General features: G+C 44.6%; 2 protein-coding genes across 4 annotated transcripts; one reads left to right on the plus strand and one right to left on the minus strand.

Moving 5' to 3' along the window:
• Positions 1 to 242: 242 nt before the first annotated feature.
• On the minus strand, positions 243 to 7,024 carry tsr1 (TSR1 ribosome maturation factor). The gene is made up of 15 exons (XM_076036367.1): positions 6,865 to 7,024; positions 6,173 to 6,276; positions 5,857 to 6,085; positions 5,453 to 5,587; positions 4,887 to 5,338; positions 4,581 to 4,725; positions 3,618 to 3,805; positions 2,471 to 2,694; positions 2,175 to 2,334; positions 1,977 to 2,087; positions 1,752 to 1,884; positions 1,156 to 1,272; positions 829 to 969; positions 658 to 732; positions 243 to 563 (listed from the first exon to the last, which is right to left on the minus strand). Exons 1-15 carry the CDS (start codon positions 6,980 to 6,982, stop codon positions 385 to 387), a joined length of 2,511 nt encoding a protein of 836 aa, XP_075892482.1. The 5' UTR covers positions 6,983 to 7,024; the 3' UTR covers positions 243 to 384.
• A 273-nt stretch (positions 7,025 to 7,297) lies between these two features.
• On the plus strand, positions 7,298 to 21,936 carry taok1a (TAO kinase 1a). Of its 3 annotated transcripts, none has more exons than XM_076036364.1 (20): positions 7,298 to 8,254; positions 11,226 to 11,475; positions 12,459 to 12,530; positions 12,631 to 12,732; positions 12,821 to 12,866; positions 12,971 to 13,067; positions 13,161 to 13,274; positions 13,393 to 13,484; positions 13,645 to 13,738; positions 13,836 to 13,917; positions 14,032 to 14,199; positions 14,305 to 14,505; positions 14,614 to 14,742; positions 15,044 to 15,280; positions 15,370 to 15,498; positions 15,608 to 15,811; positions 15,906 to 16,145; positions 16,302 to 16,514; positions 16,640 to 16,822; positions 17,846 to 21,936. In XM_076036364.1, the coding sequence occupies exons 2-20, from the start codon at positions 11,344 to 11,346 to the stop codon at positions 18,395 to 18,397; spliced, it is 3,087 nt and encodes a 1,028-aa protein (XP_075892479.1). In that variant the 5' UTR covers positions 7,298 to 8,254; positions 11,226 to 11,343; the 3' UTR covers positions 18,398 to 21,936. The 3 variants fall into 3 exon arrangements, with proteins under 3 accessions (XP_075892479.1, XP_075892480.1, XP_075892481.1); XM_076036365.1 differs by having other exon boundaries at positions 7,298 to 8,060; XM_076036366.1 differs by lacking the exon at positions 7,298 to 8,254 and adding an exon at positions 10,532 to 10,656.
• The last annotated feature ends 136 nt before the right edge of the window (positions 21,937 to 22,072 follow it).

Here is a 22,072-nt window from a genome sequence, read left to right on the forward strand (position 1 = left end):
CTGAACAATGTCTGACTAATGCTAAAGACGATTATTCAGCTGCTAGTTTCTGTGGCAACAACCATCGTTAAGTTTAATCATACAGGCAGCCACGGGCGTACGAGCTATTTATTCGTTTGGATGTTTGACCCATTTAAACAAAGTTGAGTTGCTTTTTAAAAGCGGCGGGGAAGTCGCTCAATGATACATTGCTGCCATCTAGTGGCAGAAGGGGACCCGGCAGTAACTTGGACAGCAGAAAAGCAGAGGACACACTTTAATCATTATTAAACAGGAGATCCTTTGGATCTAATCACTTTAATTGAATACACACTAGAACTTGAACGCCGACAGGCTGCTGTAATTGATCTGTCAATACATGATATGTGTCGTCCTTGCACCGAATTATTCCATGTCCAAGTCTTCCATCTCCACCGTGCCTTCTCTCTTGACCCACTGTAAAGGCAGCGGCACATAGGGGTCATACGTCCAGCGAGGATACGCTCTCTTGTACAAATTCATCAGCACTGTGTCTTGAGATGGCAGCTGGTTATCAAATACACATTTCATGTGACCGTGTGTTCCTGGAAAGATATATATATTAGAACACATTAGAAATCAACAGTCGAGGACAGAAACAGGAAAAGGTTTTCTTGCTCTTTTTGTTAATACTCTCACCTAACGCTTCCTTAATGTGGCCTCTGCGACCCCACTTTGTTCGCAACTCTACAGGCTTGAACCACATGATGTCATCTAACATGCAGAGGAAAAAACGGCGTAAAGGTTAAACTTGAAGCCCAGGGAAGGCAGAAAAACAGTCCGAACAAGAGACTTTCTTTCCCCTCTCACCTCTGTTGAAGAACATGTAACGCACAACAGCGGAGCGGCGGTTAATTTTGAAGGGGTGTCCGCTGAGGACAATCCTCTTCAGCACGACACGCCGAGGATCACAGCTGAGCAGGCTGCCTGTGGCCACCAGGTCCTGGATGCCTTGAGTGGCGAGACAACACAGAGTCTTAAATGATGAGAAGGAATTGACATAAGATTGAGAGAGGATTGAAATAATCAAGTAGTTTCCAAGAGAATACATGCACCCTCTAGTTTGAAATCAAAAAGTGGCCAAGCAGCAAGAAATCCACGTTTTAGGAACATGCAGGACTTTTTTTCCCCCCTCACCATCACTCCTTTGCTTGAAGAGCAGGACTCCTGCTGGGGAGAAGGTGATGGGAGCGTACACCGACACCACAGTGGGGGCATCTGGCCTGAGGAAGCGCTCCATTTTATGCTTGTCAGCTAGAGAAAAAAAAAAAGACATAACACGGTCAAAATATATTTCATGGCTATGTCCAGTATTTCAGTCTGGGGATTTGGTTCTGTAGAAATAAACATTTAGCATTTGCATATTTAGCATATTTTGCTTTTGATCAGTAAAATAAATAAATAAATGGCAAAGTCTCTGCAATTAGCAGCTGATAGCATTTAGGTGTTTTCAAGCTACAATTAGGTGCTTAAGAATTTCAAATAAGAGGTGGTGAATGGAAACTAAATGCATCCTGTGATGCTGCTGCATGAAGTGTAGACGGGAAAAGTGATTTCGATAGAAAAACCCAGAAAACTGCCACTAACGGCGTTACCAAATCTGATTGATTTAAGGCGGAATTCTACTGATTAACTGACTCTTAACATGTGGTAATAACAGTTTGCTGTTGAGTTTTAACTCAAAGTTGTTTATAGGACGACTTGTCAGAGGTATTTTTAGCTGTGTCGACAACCTGACGTGTGCTGGGAGAAGATGGGCGAGGCCCGGAAGCGCCGGAAGCCGCAGTGAAACACCAGCTCCTCTTTGGACTTAATGGGCTCTGTGTTGCTGGGATGTCTCCTCACCAGCACGTGCATCACTGACATCTAGACACAGACAAAAAACAAAAAAGCAAACGATGAGGCCGTTAACTGAAGAATGTAAAGACAAAAGAAAACACCCTCGTCAGAAGTCGTACCTTCTGCTCATGAGGCAGGAGAGACACCAGGGTCAAAGGCCTCCCAGACTGCACACTCTCCATCACTGACGAAGGCACGTCGATGATGTGCAGTGTAACATACCAGCCAACCTGGAACAGAACGCTTTGGCTGAGTCACACAGTTCAATACAAGTGTTTTATAACCATCAATCTTTTTTTATTCAAATTTCTTTTAACCATTGCTCCTTCTTCGTCCTCTGCAGCCTCGGTCAGTATGCGACGGCGGGTGCGATCAAAGCTCTGGAACTGGAAGATGCGGGAGTAGTTCAGAGGCAAGTTCTCCATGGGGTCCCACGGCGAGGAGCGGAAACTTTTCAAGCCTCTGTAGCGCTGGAACCTGGACACAACACATGTGAGGGGGTGAAGTGAAGCCTTGACATAGCTGCGGATATTTGTCTTTCTCATCTGCTTTCCATTTGGACCAAATCCACTGCACGTGCACTCTTCCTGCGCTACATTCGACAAAGACTGACCTGATCCTAGCAGCCATATCGAGGGGCGTGTCCACCTCATCGGGAAAGATTTCATTGGCTCGAGCATCGCGGTAGCGCTGAAGGCCTTCTTCCTCCGCGGCTTCATCCATGTGGTTGTCATAGCGCTGATCTGCTCCAGTCCGTTCCGTGGAGCACAACTCTTCCTCCTCCTCCTCCTCCTCCTCCTCTTCCTCCTCCTCTGAGACACAGCACGACCCTGGATCCTGAGCAGAAAGAAGAAATTGCACAAAGCCTTAAAAATAAAAGAATAAATACCAGAGAAATGATCAAAACCAAAACAACTTCCACAAGCTTGTTTAAACACTTTTCTTTCTGACATGAACGTGAGAAAAGGTTGTAGCATTCAAACTTGAGGAATCCCCGGTTTGCCTAGAATTATATGATGCGCTTTTCCCAGGAAGTCTTCATACAGCCTGTTCCAGCCTCTGTTCAGCTTCTCAATATTTGACTTCCATGGGCACTGGCTTCCTCAGAGAACATAAACCATCAAAGAGGACACGTTGCAGTGCTGTGTTAACTGGCAGAGCCACGCATACGGAGGGGAAGCTCTCTGCATGGGGTCGATTCACAACATTTCTAACATCCCCTCTACAATAATAATAATAATCCACAACCATTTGAAGCACTCCTTTCCCCCATTGTTAACTTCTCCGAAAAAGTCATATTCCTGCGTGCGGACGGCGACATCAAACGCATGCTAATAACAATTTTGGATCGTAATGAAGCCGTCGCATACGGAGAGCTTCCCCAGCCTCTTTTCAAGCAGGGCTGGAAATAAATAAATGATCCGCCCCTCCCTTCGTCCAGACAGGAAGTTCTGTTCACAGGACAGGAAGACAGGAGGCTTCTCTCGGGACCGCTGCTCCAAACACTATTGTTGTGGCGAGCAGCCTGGCACTACAAGCCAGAGACAGACAGTGAGAAAACAAACTTGGGGCTCACTGTTGCGAGATGCACCGACTGCGGGTCACGTATGCAGCCGAGCGACCCAGCTGACAAAAAAAAAAAAAGTTTAAAGCAACTTGAATGACTTGTGAATACATCAAGTCGTTTTTCAAATCATCATAATCTTCAGCTGCAACTTTAGCGGGAAAACGGTGACATCAAGAACACTTCAGATGTTGACCTGCGACATGTTGTCCTCGTCCTCGCCCTCCATGGCCTCGTCCAACATGTCGTCATCATCGTCGTCCTCTTCACTGCTCTCTTCATCCGCCTCGCCGTTCTCACCGTCGTCTTCGTCAACAATCCACGTGGCCTGATAGTCTGACGTTCCCTTGGGGACCTTCATCACGCGTTTGTTCTTCCGGGCCTCTGAACAGCAGAGAGGTATCAAAGACACATTTACAGTTGAGTCTGCCAGCACCCTCACTGCATAAATTGAACAATAAGATGTTTTCAATGTGCAGAGCTTTCTTTGTTTTGCAGTTAAGAAGGTTGTTTGTGCCTGAGAAAAACAAAGAGGCAACAAGCTTCTGGTAGTGATGTTTTGCAGGCTGACTATAGTACAGAAAAACCCTGCTGTTCTCTAAAAACAGCTGTGAGCTGCTGGTATCACAGAGACTTGCAACAGAATTCGTTTTTTTTTTAGTTTAGGAGAATGGTGGTGAAAAAGACAGGACGTTCTGTGTTCAGGAGAGAAAATGTTCAGGACAAAGATGAAATTGAAAGGCAGATTATTAAAATGAATAAACTAATAACAATGATCAAAGTATGCACAACAGATGGATATTAATAGGTCAGAGTCTCTTGCCCTTCATGCCCTTCCCTCATACTTTCATCTATTGTATTGTGTAGTTCAGTAACTTTGCCTGGCACCGTCCCATGCCCGTCAATTGTTTCTTGATATTTATTTAATGAATGTTTGTTGCAAGTATGGAATTTACCCACTGGGAAGCTACACACAAATTGCCCCCATTGTAAATAAACAAAGTAGTATCAACTTGACTGAACTGAAAATGCAATCAGTTCCTTTATTTAATATGTTTGGACCTTATATCTGACCAGGTAGCATACACAGCACTTGATCTTCTTCCTGCAATGTGTTTTGTCTCAAGTTGTTCTGACGTGAAAAGTCTTTTTTCTGCACCTTCGGCTTCCAGCAGCTCAGATTCCGTCGGCCACGTTTGCTCCCCGTCCATGGGGTTGATGTCAGCCTCTGCCTGGAGACTCTCCCGAGAGGACGGGTCAGCCTTCATTAACACTCGCACTGGAGCTGCGTCTTCACCTCCGTCCTGTGGGAGACGCAGGAGAACCAGGTCAACGACAATAAGAAAACGTGATACTTAGTTGTGACTACTTGAGTAATGCACTACAGGGAAATTTGTGCAGTCTATAAATCAAAGTCTTTTTTTTTGCATTATAAAAGTACATCAACACGTTTTACATAACCTACCATCATGTCAAAATCGCCTCCCTTGCCTCGCTTTGCTGGTCTTGCTGTTGCGTTGAGAGGCAGAGGGTCTGCAGGAGCGTCAATCTGACTCAGCTGAAAGTCTCCGTGTCCACTGATGTGCACCAGTCTGTCAGCACGCAGGGGACGACCACGGACGTACCCAGAGACACAGAGCGTGCCCAGGCCACTGGCTCCACCGCTGGCCCCCTCACCCGCACTGTTGGGCGTGAACGTGACATGCTGTGCCAAAAGGTGGGGGCGTCTGGAGCGAAAGCCGAGTTTTCTCTGCCTCTGGCTGCCCAGGTGTCTGAGGAGAAGAGTGCCGTCCTGCTCCGAATCCAGGGGGAAGAGACGGGCATCGGGAAAGCGGTTCTCAGTGATCTTAGACAGCGCTCTCCTGGCATCCACCCTCTTTTTCACAGGAAGGTCAGTCACACCCTGACACACAAGGGCTACGATTTGAAGACAGAGACGGAGGCAAAACAAAAACAGAGAGTATATAACAACTTAACATGGTACTTAAAAACAACCAACCAATCTGCTTGAGATGTATGTTTTACACCCACCATGACTGGGCAGGCCCTGCGCAAAGAGGCAGGAGAGACAGTAGTCGCCGTAACTGTCCCAACCTTCAGTGGTGTCCAGAACAAAAACAAGACTGTCTGCAATCTTTGCCACATCCAGGAGGGAGTGCAGGTCAGCTGTAGAAAAAAGAAACCATCAGGGACAAGTCAAACAAGACCAGATGAAAAATAATGCTGATGATGCAGATAAATTGCCACAAATGTGCATCAGATGACCATCTGAAGGACTTTTCCAATATCAAAATCAATTTCTTGACCGATTCTTTCTTTTAAGAGAAAATATAAAATAAAATAGTGGAGAATTGGGTCTTGACTTTGCGACTGACTGACTGACTGAGAACCCATGCTGTTCATACAAGAATTTGACTGATAATTTCATCACATACCGCTGCTTTGGCTTAGAAAGATGAACCGTTGTTTAAAGTGAGGCAGAATAAGTCCAAAACTGTCGTCGACGCCGCTGACACATCGATCCTGATGCACGATGCCACCGGCGCCCTCTCCACGCAGCAGTTTGGTGACAGCAGCGACATCGACTCCCGCATGAAGGGACACCATGACGACTACGTGAGGAGGACCGTCCCTGGTGCCAAGACGTCTTTTCTCTGTCAGGACCTAATGAGGGCAAAAGACAGGAAAATTCCTTAAAGACTAATTGGAGAATCGTATTAAGAAGCATCTTCATTTGAAAGTGAAAATTACCATGTCTTTCTTATTTCTTCGCAGCTGGTTGGCTTTGTGCCTGCGGTCCATCTTGTTCTGCTCCCTCCTCTGTTTTTTGGTGAGGGTTATCACTGATACTCGGCCTAAGAAACAGTTCAACACAGAATGTTAACATACACTTCAGATGCAAAGTTTGAAAGATTGATTTGGAGCTGTTAACTTTTCACAATGGTTGTCTGCACAAATAGTGCTCTAACTCAATAACTCAGTGTTCTTACAGAGTCTCACACAATTATGTCTATTTTGTAGTTAATTATGCCAAGGTCTGTAGCAATAACTCCTCTTTATAGGTACATCTGATTACAATTATTTAACAGCTGTTCTCAGACGAGACAGTGCGTCACGTGATGATAATAATGCATTCACGTCAAATCGTATAATATAAGTCCTAGGAATAATAATAGTTTCCATTTGGGGTCTAGGTGTCCTGATTGATTCCCAACGTAATAAATGGTAATAAAGCAGGTGAAGGAACACATAGAATACATCATTTCTACACTTGAGTTTACAATCAGAGGTAAGACTTTGCAAAGGGAAGTCACAAGACAACTACACAGCAACTGTCAAGCAACATTATAATTCCATTATACTCTCAACACGTGTATTAGAGCCACACACCTCAGAGACTTTGTATCGACAGAAGCAATTCTGCAGCACTTTGTTGGACTTACCTTTGTTTTCTCTCTCAACTTCGCCTTTCGTCCTGTGCTTGCCATGCTTGTGGACTTTATTCTTCTGTTTAAATGCGCCGGCTCTGTGGCCTTGTTGTTTTTCCACATTCGCAGCCATTTTTTGACCATGTGGTAGAGACAGGCGATTGACTTCCTCTTTGCGCTGACGTCATAATAAAGGCGTGTCTTTAGACTTCCCGTCGAGTCGTCCTCTTCAAAATAAAAGCATATATTATGGTTCTGACACGCGGACATGAAAGATTTACTTTTAACAACACCTTGCGGCACCTCTTACAGCTTCCCCATGTTTGACGCTTTGTTCAAACATTAGTCTAGAAAACCAGGACCTGGTTTGTATTGGAAACGCTAGGACATAAGCCAGACAAATCATACATTTTATCCACACAAGAGTTGAGGTTGCGTCGTTTTATCAGGCAAAGTTGCCCTACGAGGTGTTAAAGCGCCACCTAGTGACAAATTTGTTAGCCCTCCCCCAAAAGAAATCTGTCAGGAATTTAAGCAGACTTCACAGCTATGTGTGATCGAGATTATCATGGAGAAGGAGCCAGCGAATGCTGTTGTTCCAACTTCTAAAAGTAACTCGTGTTGGTATTTAAACTCATTTTTGAATTATGTAATTAATTACATAAATTTATGTCGACCAATCGAATTCGCAGGAATTATAACAAGAAATGTCCCTCCCAAACAAAATCAATTAAATTCCCGACTTTTTACTTCTTCCTTGTCCACATAACGATAGTGTTTTATTTATTTTACCACGTAACTGAATAAATACATTTTGTAGATTTAATTGCTGCAAAGCGCTAATACTTGTTTAATCTCCGCCTCTTGATGTTTTTTGGGTCACAGAGAGTTTAGTGAAACTGCACCATGCAGGGCGGAACTGCTCCTCTCGTCTATGTCGAAAGAAGACCAACAGGCAGGCACAGCCACTGCTAAACTGCACGACTGAGTTTTTAAAGCATGCCCATGCCCTGCTCCTAGTCAGAATTTCAACTACTGCGACGCCGTCGAGAAGCTCGTTTCTGGCCGATTTGGGGACGTGTTCAAACTTCCCTCAAATTCTCCACAACGTATTTTCACGAAGGGAGGCGGCGGTTGAGCACTCGGCAGCCATCTTTGGATCAGCCTGGGAGTGGGGAATCGACTCTTCTGGCACCCCAGTTACTTCGAGGGTGGGGATTTCTCCTATAATCATTTCGTAAATGTTTAGGTTTTAATCGACTGACAGCGTTCGGAACCACGAGAAGTCGGCACACAGAGTCAGTGCGGCGGGCATGAAACGCGGAGAATATTTCTACGAGCTCAAAGTGTTTTGAAACGCACGACACTCTGTTACAGTGCTGAAAAGCTGGCCTGTCAAGAGAGGGTGAGTTTCTGCTCTCTAAGCTAAGCTAACTTAGCAAACACTACATAGGTTGGCTTCGCACTAGGATGGTTTCTGTGAAACATTTGCGCGAAAATCTATGTCATTCGTGTGGGTGTTCGGTTGCTCGGCGAACACCTCTCGAATATTGCCGGGGTGTTTTTCTTAATCATATGACACGTAACTTGCCTCCCGCTAACGCTAAAGTTTGGTGTGTGCAGCTAACGTTACAGCCAGTGCTACATGTCAGACTTTGCCAGTTTCGCTGTACTCGTGTGACAACCAAAGCGGTATTTAGGAAAGTGGCAACTTGTATAAAACCACTTGCCCCAACCGCCTTGTGGTAAAACTCATGTAGGTACTACCGAGGTAGCTACGGATAACTTGCGTTGTAACGCAGGACTCGTGGTTCGGATGCCAATGGCAGTGAAAACCTTGTTGATTTCACTCAAGGCAGTGACAGTGAGTGAATTTCAAAGTGCTACTTTATTCCGACTATCAAAATTCTAGCCAGATACAAGTGGCATTTCGTTAATGTTGTGTTTTGTCCCCAAGGGCCAAAGCTTTCTCAATTTTTTTTTAGTTTTTTTTCCCCTCATACATGTGTTGTAAAGATAAAGCGAGGAAAAACATGTGGCTGTCACTGATAATAGCTGTCTGATGTGCTTGAGATTGGCTTTTAAAAGAGAAAGGCTGACTGTTCAACTAATTAACTAATTTAAGGGAACATCTGAGAAATTAGTTGTGACTCCCACCTAAAATTTGACTTTTGACTTTTGAACACTTATTCAAAAGGTCAGCTAAACTGAGTCTGCAATTCTAGTGTGTCTGAAGCATACCATTTTTGTTAAGCCGAGTCAGACAGATAATCACTCCTCAAAAAGTGCTCACCAGGGCCTTCTCCCACCTCCCTATAGCTGTGCTAACAGGAAATGCTGAGAAACGCGCCGCAGTGAGGACATACATCGGGAATTTCAGCCCTCCAGCTTTGTTGTCCTGTCCTGCTGCATTCTTGTGTGTGTGTGTCTGTGTGCGCCCGCGTGCGTGCGCGCGTGTGTGCTCTATGAAAAGCAAAGGTGTTTTTCTGAAGGGTATCACTGCTCATCACTCCCTGTTGTGCTCACGTGTCCACAGTAGAAATTTTGCCCATCACGAGATAAGACAACGAGGCTCATTCATGACCAACAATGTAGTAAAGGACAATAGCAATAAAGAGGCACAGTCCGACATGGTAATGAGGCTTTATTTCAGAGCTGTGGCTGCATCAGTGGCGGTGGTGGTGAGCTGTTTAGTGTTCTTGTGAGACAAAAGATGTCTGCTTGAAACTGGGGGCCGTTTCTGCCAGGCCAGTAAAGAAGTCTTGTGACTCCAGTATAGCGTCAGCTCTGCATCTGATCATCTGAGCTGCATGGACCCAGTTAATTTTCCTCAGTGATCTTGTAGTCTACATCTGTATGGCAGCAGCACAGCCAAAGTATTCACCATACAGTCTGAGGGAAATATGTTTGATCACTTGGGGTGTCTGTCACATCACCAGACAAATGTTTAGTGACGGCAGTTGCTTTCAGCGGATACTAGCTCAGTTTTTCTCGAATGCTCGTTTTTTTTCCCCCCTTGATGAGCATCACAATTTTTGTTTTATTTATGTTTTTTATGGCCCACATTGGAATGTTGTAGTTAGACTTGGGTGGGAGATTCGGATGGCATGATAACCTGAAGCAAAAAGTTTGCTTTTTCATGTTATTGTGATTGGATCTTAAAAACATGTGAGATTTTGAAATAGGTTTTTAAACAACTTTCTCTTACTTGTGAGCAAAACACAACACATTCAGTCAGCTTTTATGTTCAGTTGTAAAATAATGATGTTTGTTTGCTCTGCACCCAACTTCAGGGATATCTGGAATGGAATAGGATGATAGAAAGTATGATTTAGAAACCAGAACTATCAACCTTAATGCAATGAAAACAGGTATCAGTCCATGATGACACTGTTGACAAGTATTGTATTCACCTTGTATCCAAAGCAGTTAGGTAACCAAAAAGATGGGCCCCAGTGTTATAGAATGAACAGAATAGAATGCCCTTTATTGTCTACAGTGTACACAGAGATTAGAGAACTGTAAGATATCTAGGATGTTAAAACAACTAATGATAGTCTTCAGTAGAATTGATTTTAGAGGATCTACAGGCCTACAAATGCCGCTATATGTTTTCTTAACTGCAGAGTTGCAGTTTGATGGGCTCCACTGTCAAGTCTTGTTTTACCCGGGCTGTGCTGGATAGCTGTAGTTGTTTTTTTTGTTGTTGTTTTTTTTGTTTTGAAGAAAACAATAGAAATTCTATAACGCACGACTGGTGTGTTATGATTTTGAAGATGGACCCTGAACATTTATACACAATGTTTGGTATGTTTGAGAACATGTGTTTAGCGACTGCTTACAGGTTTAACAAGTAGTCCCATCACTGGAATGCTTTGTCTCAGTTTAGGCGACTATCTCACAGTGAACTGCTGTGTTGTTACCTCGGCCCCTTTGTTCAGTCTGGACATTTTCAGCTGCGCCCTCATCGCATCTCTCTACACACCAGTCACTTAAATTGTGGAAGATGTTAGGCTGTCTGGACACAGCCGTCCTTATTCATCAATATTGGTTCTGTTTCTATGGAAACCTGAGACAGATTTTTTTTTTTGTGCCTCGTCTGGATTTTGTGCTAGCCATTCTTGAGATATGTGGCTGATGTCATAGATCTGTCCCTGCTTTGCATTTTTCTTGCTGAGGGTAATAGTCCCTGGTATAACATGCGGGGACTTGTTTGATTTCTTTTGCTAGATGTTGAGTTTATGACACACAAACATTGCTGCATTTTTATTTCTTTTTTAAAGGAGACAATAACAGGTTTCTGAACTTAATTCTTTTGCCTTCACCCAAATTGCGAGAATACAGAATCTTATCAGTCTTTCTTCTTGTCTTTGCAGCTCTGAACACATATGAGACCTTCGTCCTGCAGATGAGCCTTTGGTGGGGGCTTGCAAGTCGCTGTCGCAGACCCAGATAGTTCCTGGCGGCAGCGGCATTGCCCCCACGCTCCCCATTATGCCCAACAGCAGTCGGGCAGGGAGTCTGAAAGACCCCGAAGTTGCCGATCTCTTCTTCAAGGAGGACCCAGAAAAGCTCTTTTCAGATCTTCGTGAGATTGGACATGGCAGCTTTGGCGCTGTATATTTTGTAAGTATTTGAATCGGTGGTCAACTTCTGTAGATGGATTAAAGTACAAGCTTGTTTATCTTGTTCTATTTGAGTATGGTCGATGTGCTGGCATAGATCGTTGTGTCAATAATGAATCAAGTGAGGTGTTAAGCACGCTTAATTAATAGGAACCACTTGATTTTGTGTTTTTATGAAGAACTCTCTTGAGATTTTGTAATGTTCCGCTTAATCGGTTCAAACACGGTCCAAAAATGGAGCAGTGTGAATGTGCTTCAGCCTGTCACATTTGTTACATAATGACTCAAGCGCCGTAGCCTGGGGGACTCAATGAGTGATATTGAGAAATCCTTGAGTTTTTCTTTCTCAACCAAACAACATTGCGTTCCTCAAAGACCTTTAGGTCTTTCTGTATATTGCAGAATAATTCTGAGAATCTTGTCTATACAAACTTCTTCTCAGTGTTCTTTCAGTGTCCATACTTAAATTTAAGTGGTGTGATTCAAAGCCTGTGTTTGATTCATGTCATACATTTTCAGTTTAAAGGTCTCATTTTATGCAAAATTAACGTAACTAATGTACTCTTAATAGTAATGTGACTCCAGTAAGTCAGTGGACAACCCCCTCCCTTCACATCCTTGACCAGCTCCCTCGTTAGAAAGCAAAACCTAAAATATGTAGTTTTAGTAATCAGCTCTTTATGATGTCACAAGAAGCTCTGTAGTAGGTGGTCATTCTGCCCTCTGAGACCACCACACCACTGCCATGTTTTTGCAGGAAGGCTGAATATGCTGCTTTTATGAAGTGTGAGAGATTTGTTTTTATTCACTTAATGTTATGCGGTGGCCGGAAAGGTCTCTAGAGTAAAAAAATAAAGAGATACAGCATTATTTTTGGCTTTATGCCTCAGGAGCATAGTAAACAAACAAGCATCAGTCCAACACGTGTTGTGTTTTGAGGTAGAGTTTATAGTCTTACAGATGCACAATGTCCATCTCAATCAGGCACAGGATGTGCGGACAAATGAGGTGGTGGCCATCAAGAAGATGTCTTACAGCGGAAAGCAGTCCACAGAGGTACGACTGGCATTTGGTTACCTGGTTATATTGCCGCATTTATTCCCAAATGTTGATTTTTCTGCTTGCTAATAAACCTCTCAAATTCTTTTTTTCGCAGAAGTGGCAAGACATCATCAAGGAGGTGAAATTCCTGCAGAGAATACAGCACCCCAACAGCATCGAGTACAAAGGATGTTTCCTGAGGGAGCACACTGCCTGGGTAGGATCGCACATTAGAGCATCCGCAACTTGTTATTAAAAAGAGGAGACAATCCATTCACACAAAAATCTGCTTCATTTTATTGCAGCTGGTGATGGAGTATTGTCTCGGCTCTGCGTCAGATTTGTTGGAAGGTAAATTTAAAGCCCACACCGTCACCCCTTTCCCTTTTCATGTTGATCCTCATCACCACCTCACGCATGACTGACATCTCTGTGTCTGACTCGGTCCCCTGCAGTGCACAAGAAGCCTCTGCAAGAGGTGGAAATAGCTGCAATTACCCACGGTGCTCTTCAAGGGCTGGCTTACCTTCATTCCCACAAGATGATTCACCGGTGGGTGTTTGTCGAGATCGGAGCAGGTCGTCGAGTGTTTGCTCGCTCTACCCGTACGGTGCTGTAATCCTCTTCTGATGTGTTTTTTGACAGAGACATCAAGGCAGGAAACGTCCTGCTCACTGAGCCAGGGCAGGTGAAACTGGCAGATTTTGGCTCTGCCTCCATCGCCTGTCCTGCCAACTCCTTCGTCGGGACTCCATATTGGTACACCACAAATACATTTATCCTGAAGATTCTTCAGATAATTGCATGTTGGGTTGTACTCCAGTGACACCTTTTTTTTTTCTTTTTTTTTGTACTTGGAATGGTTGTGTTGTTTTAGGATGGCCCCAGAAGTAATTTTAGCCATGGATGAGGGTCAGTATGATGGCAAGGTGGACATATGGTCTTTGGGAATAACCTGCATCGAATTAGGTACAGTCGCTTTTGTTTTATTTGAGAACTATTATTTCAATGTCTTTTTTCCTCCATGATCTTACGCTTATCTGAGAGCTTGTCTGGTTTTTCCTCCGAATTCAACTAAATCTTGCTATTCTCTCTATTCTTTGCAAAACATGGACTCCTTGACTTGTAGCTGAGAGGAAGCCTCCTCTGTTCAACATGAATGCAATGAGTGCCTTATACCACATAGCACAGAATGAGAGCCCTATGCTGCAGTCGAGTGAATGGTGGGTTCTCAAATAAATCAGCAAGGTCTGGTGCGTTGATTCTTGATGGTACAAAATGCAAGAAAAAATAACTTTTTATCTTTTTGTCCCTCAAAAGGACGGATTATTTCCGGAACTTTGTAGATTCTTGCCTTCAGAAAATTCCTCAGGATAGGCCGAACTCTGAGGAGCTCTTGAAGGTAACAGTCAAAAAAAAACCTAGAAAGTAGAATGTACACTCTTTTTTTTTTTACCTAAGTCGGAGCTTTAAAATTCTAATGACTCGAGACGTCTTTCTTGTGTGCTTTCCCCAGCATGCCTTTGTCCAGCGTGAGCGACCGGAGTCGGTTCTTATTGACCTGATAAACCGGACGAAAGACGCAGTGCGCGAGCTTGACAACTTGCAGTATCGCAAAATGAAGAAGATCTTGTTTCAGGAAGCTCACAACGGACCATCGACAGAGGTGCAAGACGAAGAGGAGGTCCGTCACGCTGCTCCACCGACTACACCTCGTTTATCTTTGCCTTCATCAGCACTGTGTCACTGTTGCAGCCTTGTAACCGTTCGTCTCTCTCTTTCTTTCAAGGAGCCAGATCACATTGTGAGTCGGACGGGTACGGTCAACAGTGTGGGAAGCAACCAATCCACGCCCAGCATGTCAATCAGCGCTAGTTCCCAGAGCAGCTCCGTGAACAGCCTCACAGACGCAGGTGACGACAAGAGTGAGGTCGACATCGAAGGAGACCACACAGTCATGTCCAACAGCTCTGTGATACACCTGAAACCGGTAGGAGCACGTCTCCTCTTATAGGTTTACAACAGAAATTGGAAAAAGATTATTTTTATTCTGTACATTAAACTCTACTTTCTTCTGTTTTTTTGATGACTTTTCCAGGAGGAACAAGCTTATAATCAGGAGTCAGAATCTCACACCCGGCCAAACGAGCCTCAGCCTCAACCTGCACAGACCCCACGGCCGAGACGCAACCGCGAGCACTTTGCCACCATACGCACAGCCTCAGTGGTAATAACACAGTTGCTACACTGTAGATCATAAAGTTCAGTTGAATCCCTTCGAGAATTTTTCCACATCAGGCCTCTGCTTTTTCTTAAGGGGGAAAATAAAAACAATTGACGTTTGGTCCGGGGTAAAATTTAAGACGAGCAAGATGTGACTTGAACGCAGTCAAGAGCAGACTATCATTCATTCTTCTGCACTTTCGCTTAATATATATGATTTGCTCGAAAATATTTCCTCTCAAAAACCTTTTCTTTCCCTCCGCCGTAATATTAAGTGGCTCCGCATCTTGTATTTTATTTTCCAGCTCACTCGCCAGATGAAAGAGCACGAGCAGGATTCCGAGCTGAGGGAGCAAATTCTGGGCTACAAGCGCATGCGGCGGCAGCACCAGAAGCAACTGATGGCTCTTGAAAACAAGCTGAAGGCTGAGATGGATGAGCACCGGCTCCGGCTGGACAAGGAGCTGGAGCACCAAAGGAATAACTTTGCCCAGGAGATGGAGAAATTAATCAAGAAGCACCAGGCATCCATGGAGAAAGATGTTAGTGTCCATCAGTTTTATGCACCAGCTGATCTAAATGGTTCTCTTTTATTCTGAACGAGCTAAATTAATTTCCGACCTCCCGGCAGGCAAAAACATTTAGCAATGATGAGAAGAAGTTCCAGCAACACATCCAGAGTCAGCAGAAGAAAGAACTCAACAGTTTCCTCGAGTCTCAGAAGCGAGAGTACAAACTTCGCAAGGAGCAACTGAAAGAAGTAAAGATGCTGATTTTCTTTCCGCAGTGTAGAGACCAAACTTCTGTTGGAGTCTTCCTCTTTTTTAAAAAAAAATATTATTTACCTATGCAATCTGTCTTCCCTTCAGGAGTTAAATGAAAATCAGTCAACGCCCAAGAAGGAAAAGCAAGAGTGGCTGTCGAAGCAGAAGGAGAACTTCCAGCACTACCAGGCGGAGGAGGAGGCCAACCTGCAGCGCAGACAGAGGCAGTACCTGGAGCTGGAGTGTCGCAGGTTCAAGCGGAGGATCTTGATCGCTCGCCACAATATTGAGCAGGACTTAGTGCGGGAGGTCGGTTCCGCTCTTCCTCCTTGGATCATACTGCTGATTGTTTTAGTTTTTTTTTCTTTGATGCCTGAATTTATTTGTCTCTCCCTTTTCGCAGGAGCTTAACAAGCGTCAAACCCAGAAGGACTTGGAGCACGCCATGCTGCTCCGCCACCACGAGTCCATGCAGGAGCTGGAGTTCCGCCAGCTCAACACCATCCAGAAGACCAGGGCCGAGCTCATCCGTCTGCAGCACCAGACGGAGCTCACCAACCAGCAGGAGTACAACAAGAGGAGGGAGCGGGAACTCAGGCGCAAACACGCCATGGAGGTCCGCCAGCAACCCAAGAGTCTGAAAGTAAGCAATCGACTTGTGAGACTCGAGGCTGCTTTTACTCAAAATATGCCTCTGCGTGACAATTGTATGTCTGCCCAAGTCAAAAATTCTATTTATTCTTCCACGTGTCATGCGTTTGTCCCTCTGTAACGATTTCTACTCATTGATTGTCTCCAGTCCAAAGAGCTGCAGATCAAGAAGCAATTCCAGGACACCTGTAAGATCCAGACCAGGCAGTACAAGGCCCTGAGGAACCACCTGCTGGAGACCACACCAAAGTCGGAGCACAAGGCGGTCCTCAAGCGGCTCAAGCAGGAGCAGCATCGCAAGCTGGCCATCTTGGCGGAGCAGTACGACCACTCCATCAACGAGATGCTCTCCACTCAGGCGGTGAGTCGGGCGATTCCAAAGAGAGAGAATACGACCGTAGAGTCACTGAGTGGAAAGAAAAAGTAGATTACGTCCGTTCAGATACAGTATTTGATACTCAACCCTGATCTTCTGGCCTCCTGTAGCTACGTCTGGATGAGACTCAAGAGGCTCAGGATCAAGCCCTACGAATCCAACTGCAGCAGGAGCTGGAGCTCCTGAACGCCTACCAGAGCAAGATCAAGATGCAGACGGACGCTCAGCATGAGCGCGAGAGGAAGGACCTGGAGCAGAGGGTGTCGCTCAGGAGAGCCCTGCTGGAACAGAAGGTTTGTCCACCTCAGCAAGTCATTTGCCTCGTTTGCGCTGAAGTAAAATCCATGGTTGTTTTATAAGAACTGGATACCGGACTGGCAATATGGCAGTGCCGATTTTCCCAGTGGCCACTCGAGGTACTGCAGCAAAAGATCCCATGAGCCCAAAAAGCATTTTTCCCATAGACCGCAGTACAAAAAATAAACGCCTTTCAAACGGCTGACAGGACGACCGTGACCTGAGACCCGATTCATTGCAAATCTTTCTATTGTAGATTTTTCACTTATGGTCTTTTAGTAAAATTATCATAAAGACCAGAAAATCACCAGACAGGAGTTTATTCCCAGCGTGATGCCACAACATCGTACGTGCTGCTATGCCTCTGCTCGTTCTGATTGGCTGCATCCTGATGTGTCTGTAAGCGATGTTCTCCAGATTCTTTCTGATTGGCCGAAGTAGATCATGTGAGTTACAGAGGCATGATGGGAAGTGACAATACTGCGAATGCTCTTATGGGCCCATTAATGCAGAAGCCAAAAACTTTTTCGGCACATGCGCTGGGTGAGCAATTTCATTGAAGTGAATGGGCCGCCATCTTGGAGTCTGGGGGCTTGAGTAAACCTAAAGGGTCCAGTGTGTAGAGGTTTTAAGGAAGCCTGCCCGACAGCGTGTTTTTATATTTAGGTCACTGTCGGGCAGACTTCCTTAAATACAGAGCTTCCTTAAAAAATGGCAGTGCAAGATGGCAGCTAACTAGGAGCAAGACGCTTGTCTATGTCTATTCTTTTCATACCAAATTAACTTTAGAGCCCAAATTAACTATATTGTACTGCGAGCGTACTCTTTTCTTAATGTATTCATAGGCAGTATGTTAAGCTTATACCAATATGAAAATCGTAAATCAAGCCAAATTTTACACACAGGACCTTTAATATTGTACTGTTCAATATGACACCCACACTTCAGGACTGACTTGTTGCAGAGGTCGTCCTCGCCCTGCACCACCTCCTCTGACATTGTATTTCTTCCCTCTGTAGATCGAGGAGGAGATGATGTCCCTGCAGAACGAGCACTTGCAGCGAATCCAGAGCCTGCTGGAGCGCCAGGCCCGCGAGGTGGAAGCCTTCGGCTCGGAGAGCATGCGCCTGGGCTTCAGCAACATGGTGCTATCCAACATCTCCCCGGAGGCCCTGAGCAACAGCTTCCCCGGCGCCACGGCCGGTTGGAGCCACCACCTTCAGCAGCAGCAGCAGCAGCCGCAGCACCCGTCACCGGGGGGCGCTCAGGGGCCGTACCGGGGCAGCGGCAGCATGGGTGCCGGGTCCAGCCACCAAGGCGGCCACCAGCACTACCACTCCAGCCCGGGGGCCACGCCCCTGCACCCGGGCTGGGGCCAGAGCGTGCAGGGCGACGGGGCCCAGCTGCCGTGGGGCCACCCGGCGGCCGTGTCCCGCATGAGCGGAGGTTTACAGAACAGCCCGCAGTCCATGGGACGGACACCCCCGGGTGGGCGCAGCGAGCCGGGCATGAGCAGGAGCACAAGCGTCACCTCGCAGATATCCAACGGGTCACACCTCTCCTACACATAGGTAGATCGATCCTCGGTCGGCCCCAGAGTGCGAGAGAATCCGCCGAGCTCCGGCCTGCGTCTGGCGCAGACGCCCGGCCTCAGCTTCTCCTGTGTACAGATGTGGAAGAGTGATGACTTAAATGTTGCTCAGGTCAAAAGGGCTAGAAGAGACTTAGCCCTTCCTCACAGCAGTTTATTGGCACACAGTCAGATCCTTAAGTTTATGTTACAAAAAGCAATTTTTGCGTGTCAATGCCTAATACTACCATTTGTTTTTATTTACAGCTCTCTTCCTAGATATTAAGAAAAAAAATCTATATATATATATATATGTTTTGTGCTTTCCACAGCCATTGCTCTCATTTTGCACACGAAACACTGTTGAAAAGCTGTTGACATGTGTTAAATATGTCCTTAGAAATGTGGTATCAAACAATCACAGTTAACTCTATAGTTCCTACTCCGGTGCCTACATCCTTTGCTACTTACACACTGGTGGACTTACAGACGGTGGTTCAAAAAAAAAGAAAAGAAAAAAAAAGAGGCTTGACTGACTTAGAGTTGCTTCGCTGTCGTGATTCCAGCCTGCTGTAATGGTCATTTAAAAACAACAACAACAAAAACAACAGATGCTCTCTTGTTCTGAGTTGTTTACTTTGAATTTTTGTAGTCATCCGCCAATATAAAACTTTCCAAATTTTCAAGCCAAATAAAGCAGTCAAACACGCTGAATCTTCAGCACTACTCCAGTGCCTTTTGACCTGATTCTAGAAATCAGTCTCAGATGTTTATAGAGTAATATTTTGGCTTTCAAACATCAGCGTATGTTTGGTGCCAGTGTATGTTAAGCTCTGACTGCTCCCAAGTACTTGTCATACATTTTTGTATGGAATCACCTTAAACCCTGGTGAAACGTTGAATCCTGTGTGTGTGTGTGTGTGTGTGTGTGTGTGTGTGTGTGTGTGTGTGTGTGTGTGTGTGTGTGTGTGTGTGTGTGTGTGTGTGTGTGTGTGTGTGTGTTGTGTGTGTGTGTGTGTGTGTGTGTGTGTTTGCGCGCGTTGGCACGAGAGCGATGGTACTTGCACGTCCTGGGGTGCACGTGATTGATAGGAGGACTTTGCGAGTCGGAAACAGGAGAATCATCTGCCTTCAAAACAATCCTGTTATTGATCTGTTGTCTTTTATTATTAGTGCCTTTTTAAAAAAAAAAAAAAAAAAAAGAAGAAACTGCTGCCTTTTCAATGCACTTTATTCAAATTTTTTACTTGTTTATTTCATAGAGTGGCTGGTGAGCATTTCGTTGGTACATGTGTAGTTTGGAGGACAACCCATGAGCCTCCCACCCTTCATTCTTTTGAGCATCTTCTCAAGGAGTTGACACCCAAGTGGTTTGGAAAATACAGTGTCGTTCTAGCATCCGCATATTTACTCTTATACTTGAGCTCTGTTTGTGCTTGTGCCAAATTGATGATTGAAGTTAATTGGACGTGAGAGTGCAGCAGCCTGGTCACCAGGACACTTTTCGACCTGAATCGACGTGTAGATAAATTGAAATTTATTGCCATGACCATGACAGCAGGCTTGGTGCTACCTAGACAACCACACCACTGTTTGGAAATGTTTGGGCCCAGTTGTGAAACACTACAAATCCCAAAAGTGTTTTTTTTTTTTTTTTTTGTCTTTGGTTGTTTTGTTTTGTTTTTCCTTTTTGGAATGTTGCACCATCTAATCAGGAGACCAGGAGAACAAGGGGCAATTTCAATTGAGCACATGGCCACATGATTGTATTGCAGCGTGCGCGTGTCAAAGACTCTGAGTCGACGTGCACTCTGGAGAGACAGCCAAATACAAGTTAAGCATGGCATCAAGCACTTGAGGTTTCCTTTGATCGCTCTTGCAGACCCTCTGCTCACGCCCTGATCTTCTGGTCTGTGGTTGAGATACGGGAGAAGTCGGCGCCCCTTTAAAGTCTTATTAACCAAACCAGTTCGGCGCACGCAATTGTAAAACACTTTTCGAGGCTTTTTTTTTTTTTTTTTTTTTTTTTTAAAGAGTAAACAAGCCGAGAGTCAAGGATATTGTACAGACTCCCCTCCCCCTTCTGAATCACAAAGCTGGAGTTAAATGTTCATATGTGTATATTTTATTGAAGAAAAAACATTTAAAGACTTAACTGCATTTTAAGAAAATAATTTTAAAAGCAAACTTTATTTAACTTACGGACCACACTGATATTTGCAAACCTTTCACTGGAAAGTGTTGGAATTTTTTTTTTTTTTTTTTTTTGGCGCGTGCGTGTGTGCGAGTGCGCGTGGACTTTGCTCATTGAAACATACTTTTGGTTTTTGCGTACGCAGCCAGAATGCCATATAGATGTATTTGCCTTCATCGCTTGTGAATGCCAATTATGTGGTAAGCCAGGCATCCCTTCAGCATCATGGCTGCAGAGATCATTTTCCCCCCCTAACAATCCTCCCCGTCCCCGTTCCACTCTGGTGTATCGCCACTTTTTCTTCTTTTTTTTTCTGAAGCTGGCTCTTTCTAAATGTCAAACTGTGATATTTGTAACACATTTGAGGACACAAGATGCTGGGATTGTTTTCATAAATAGGGCGGGATTGAATTTTTCCACGTGTACATAATCCTACCTAGAGTATGCATTATATCAAGGTAAAATGGGTCGTTTCTCACACCATTTTTCCCCCCTTTTACATCGACTGACTATTGCCAGCTACTGTTACACACAGCAAGTTATATTCATTTCTTTTCGCAGTCGTGGATGTGCGGTAAAGAATACGGGAATGTATTGATCATGATTGAAATGGAACCACAAGTCACACCGAGGTCAAGACTTTAAATGTTAGTCCGGTCAAACCAGATGTACATGCCAATCCTTAAGTTTGTGTGCACAACCTCTTGTTCACCTTCATGTCAGTGGATTGTGTGATTTACTTTCAATCATTTTCAGTCGCGTGACCTTTACGCCAACTTGGAAATGCTCTTCACTTTAATGTCATGTTTTTGTCCTACTGACTGAGGGCCTGTGGGAGACAGAGTGTGACCTGGCAACAGAATAAACATGACCATGTTTCTGGCCGCACTTTGCCACAGCTGATTTGCAATGCCCAGATGCCACTGCATAGTCACAGCTCCTTTGTTTAACCTATCATTGGGCAGACAGCAGGAAATGTAGGAAAACCTATTTAAAAGAGAAAGTTGGTTCTGTTTAAGCTGCAAAAGTAGGAAGAATAGAAACGAAGACATGGTGACAAAGTGTGAAAAAGGTTGGGTTTCTTTGAGGATGCCAGTATTCTTGTTTGGCACGTTACCACTACAGCTCCATAACCTGTATTAAACTGTATAGACGGTGGAACATGTTATTGAATGCCTGAGAGACTAAGATGATGGCAGAATACTAAAAGTGGATTTAAAGTGTGTAAAAAGGTCAAAACAGAATAATAGGATCAAATTACTATTTTGTTTGTATTATATTTACCATTGTGTTGGAAGAGGGATATTGAACAGAAATCAGCTGTAATAAAGTAATTTTAGTATAAACCCTGGTGTTTGTGTGTCTCATTGGGTTCCCTGTAGTGTTGCACTGTTCTATTACGTCATTTGTGAAAATATTTTTCCACAAATGTTTTTGTTTGTTTGTGTCGATTACTGGAAAAAGTAAAAAGTTGAAAAGGCT

The sequence above is a fragment of the Nelusetta ayraudi genome, unplaced genomic scaffold (assembly GCF_046127955.1).
Source record: "Nelusetta ayraudi isolate G7.1 ecotype Tasmania unplaced genomic scaffold, CSIRO-AGI_Nayr_v1 ptg000048l, whole genome shotgun sequence".
Classification (NCBI taxonomy): Eukaryota; Metazoa; Chordata; class Actinopteri; order Tetraodontiformes; family Monacanthidae; genus Nelusetta; species Nelusetta ayraudi.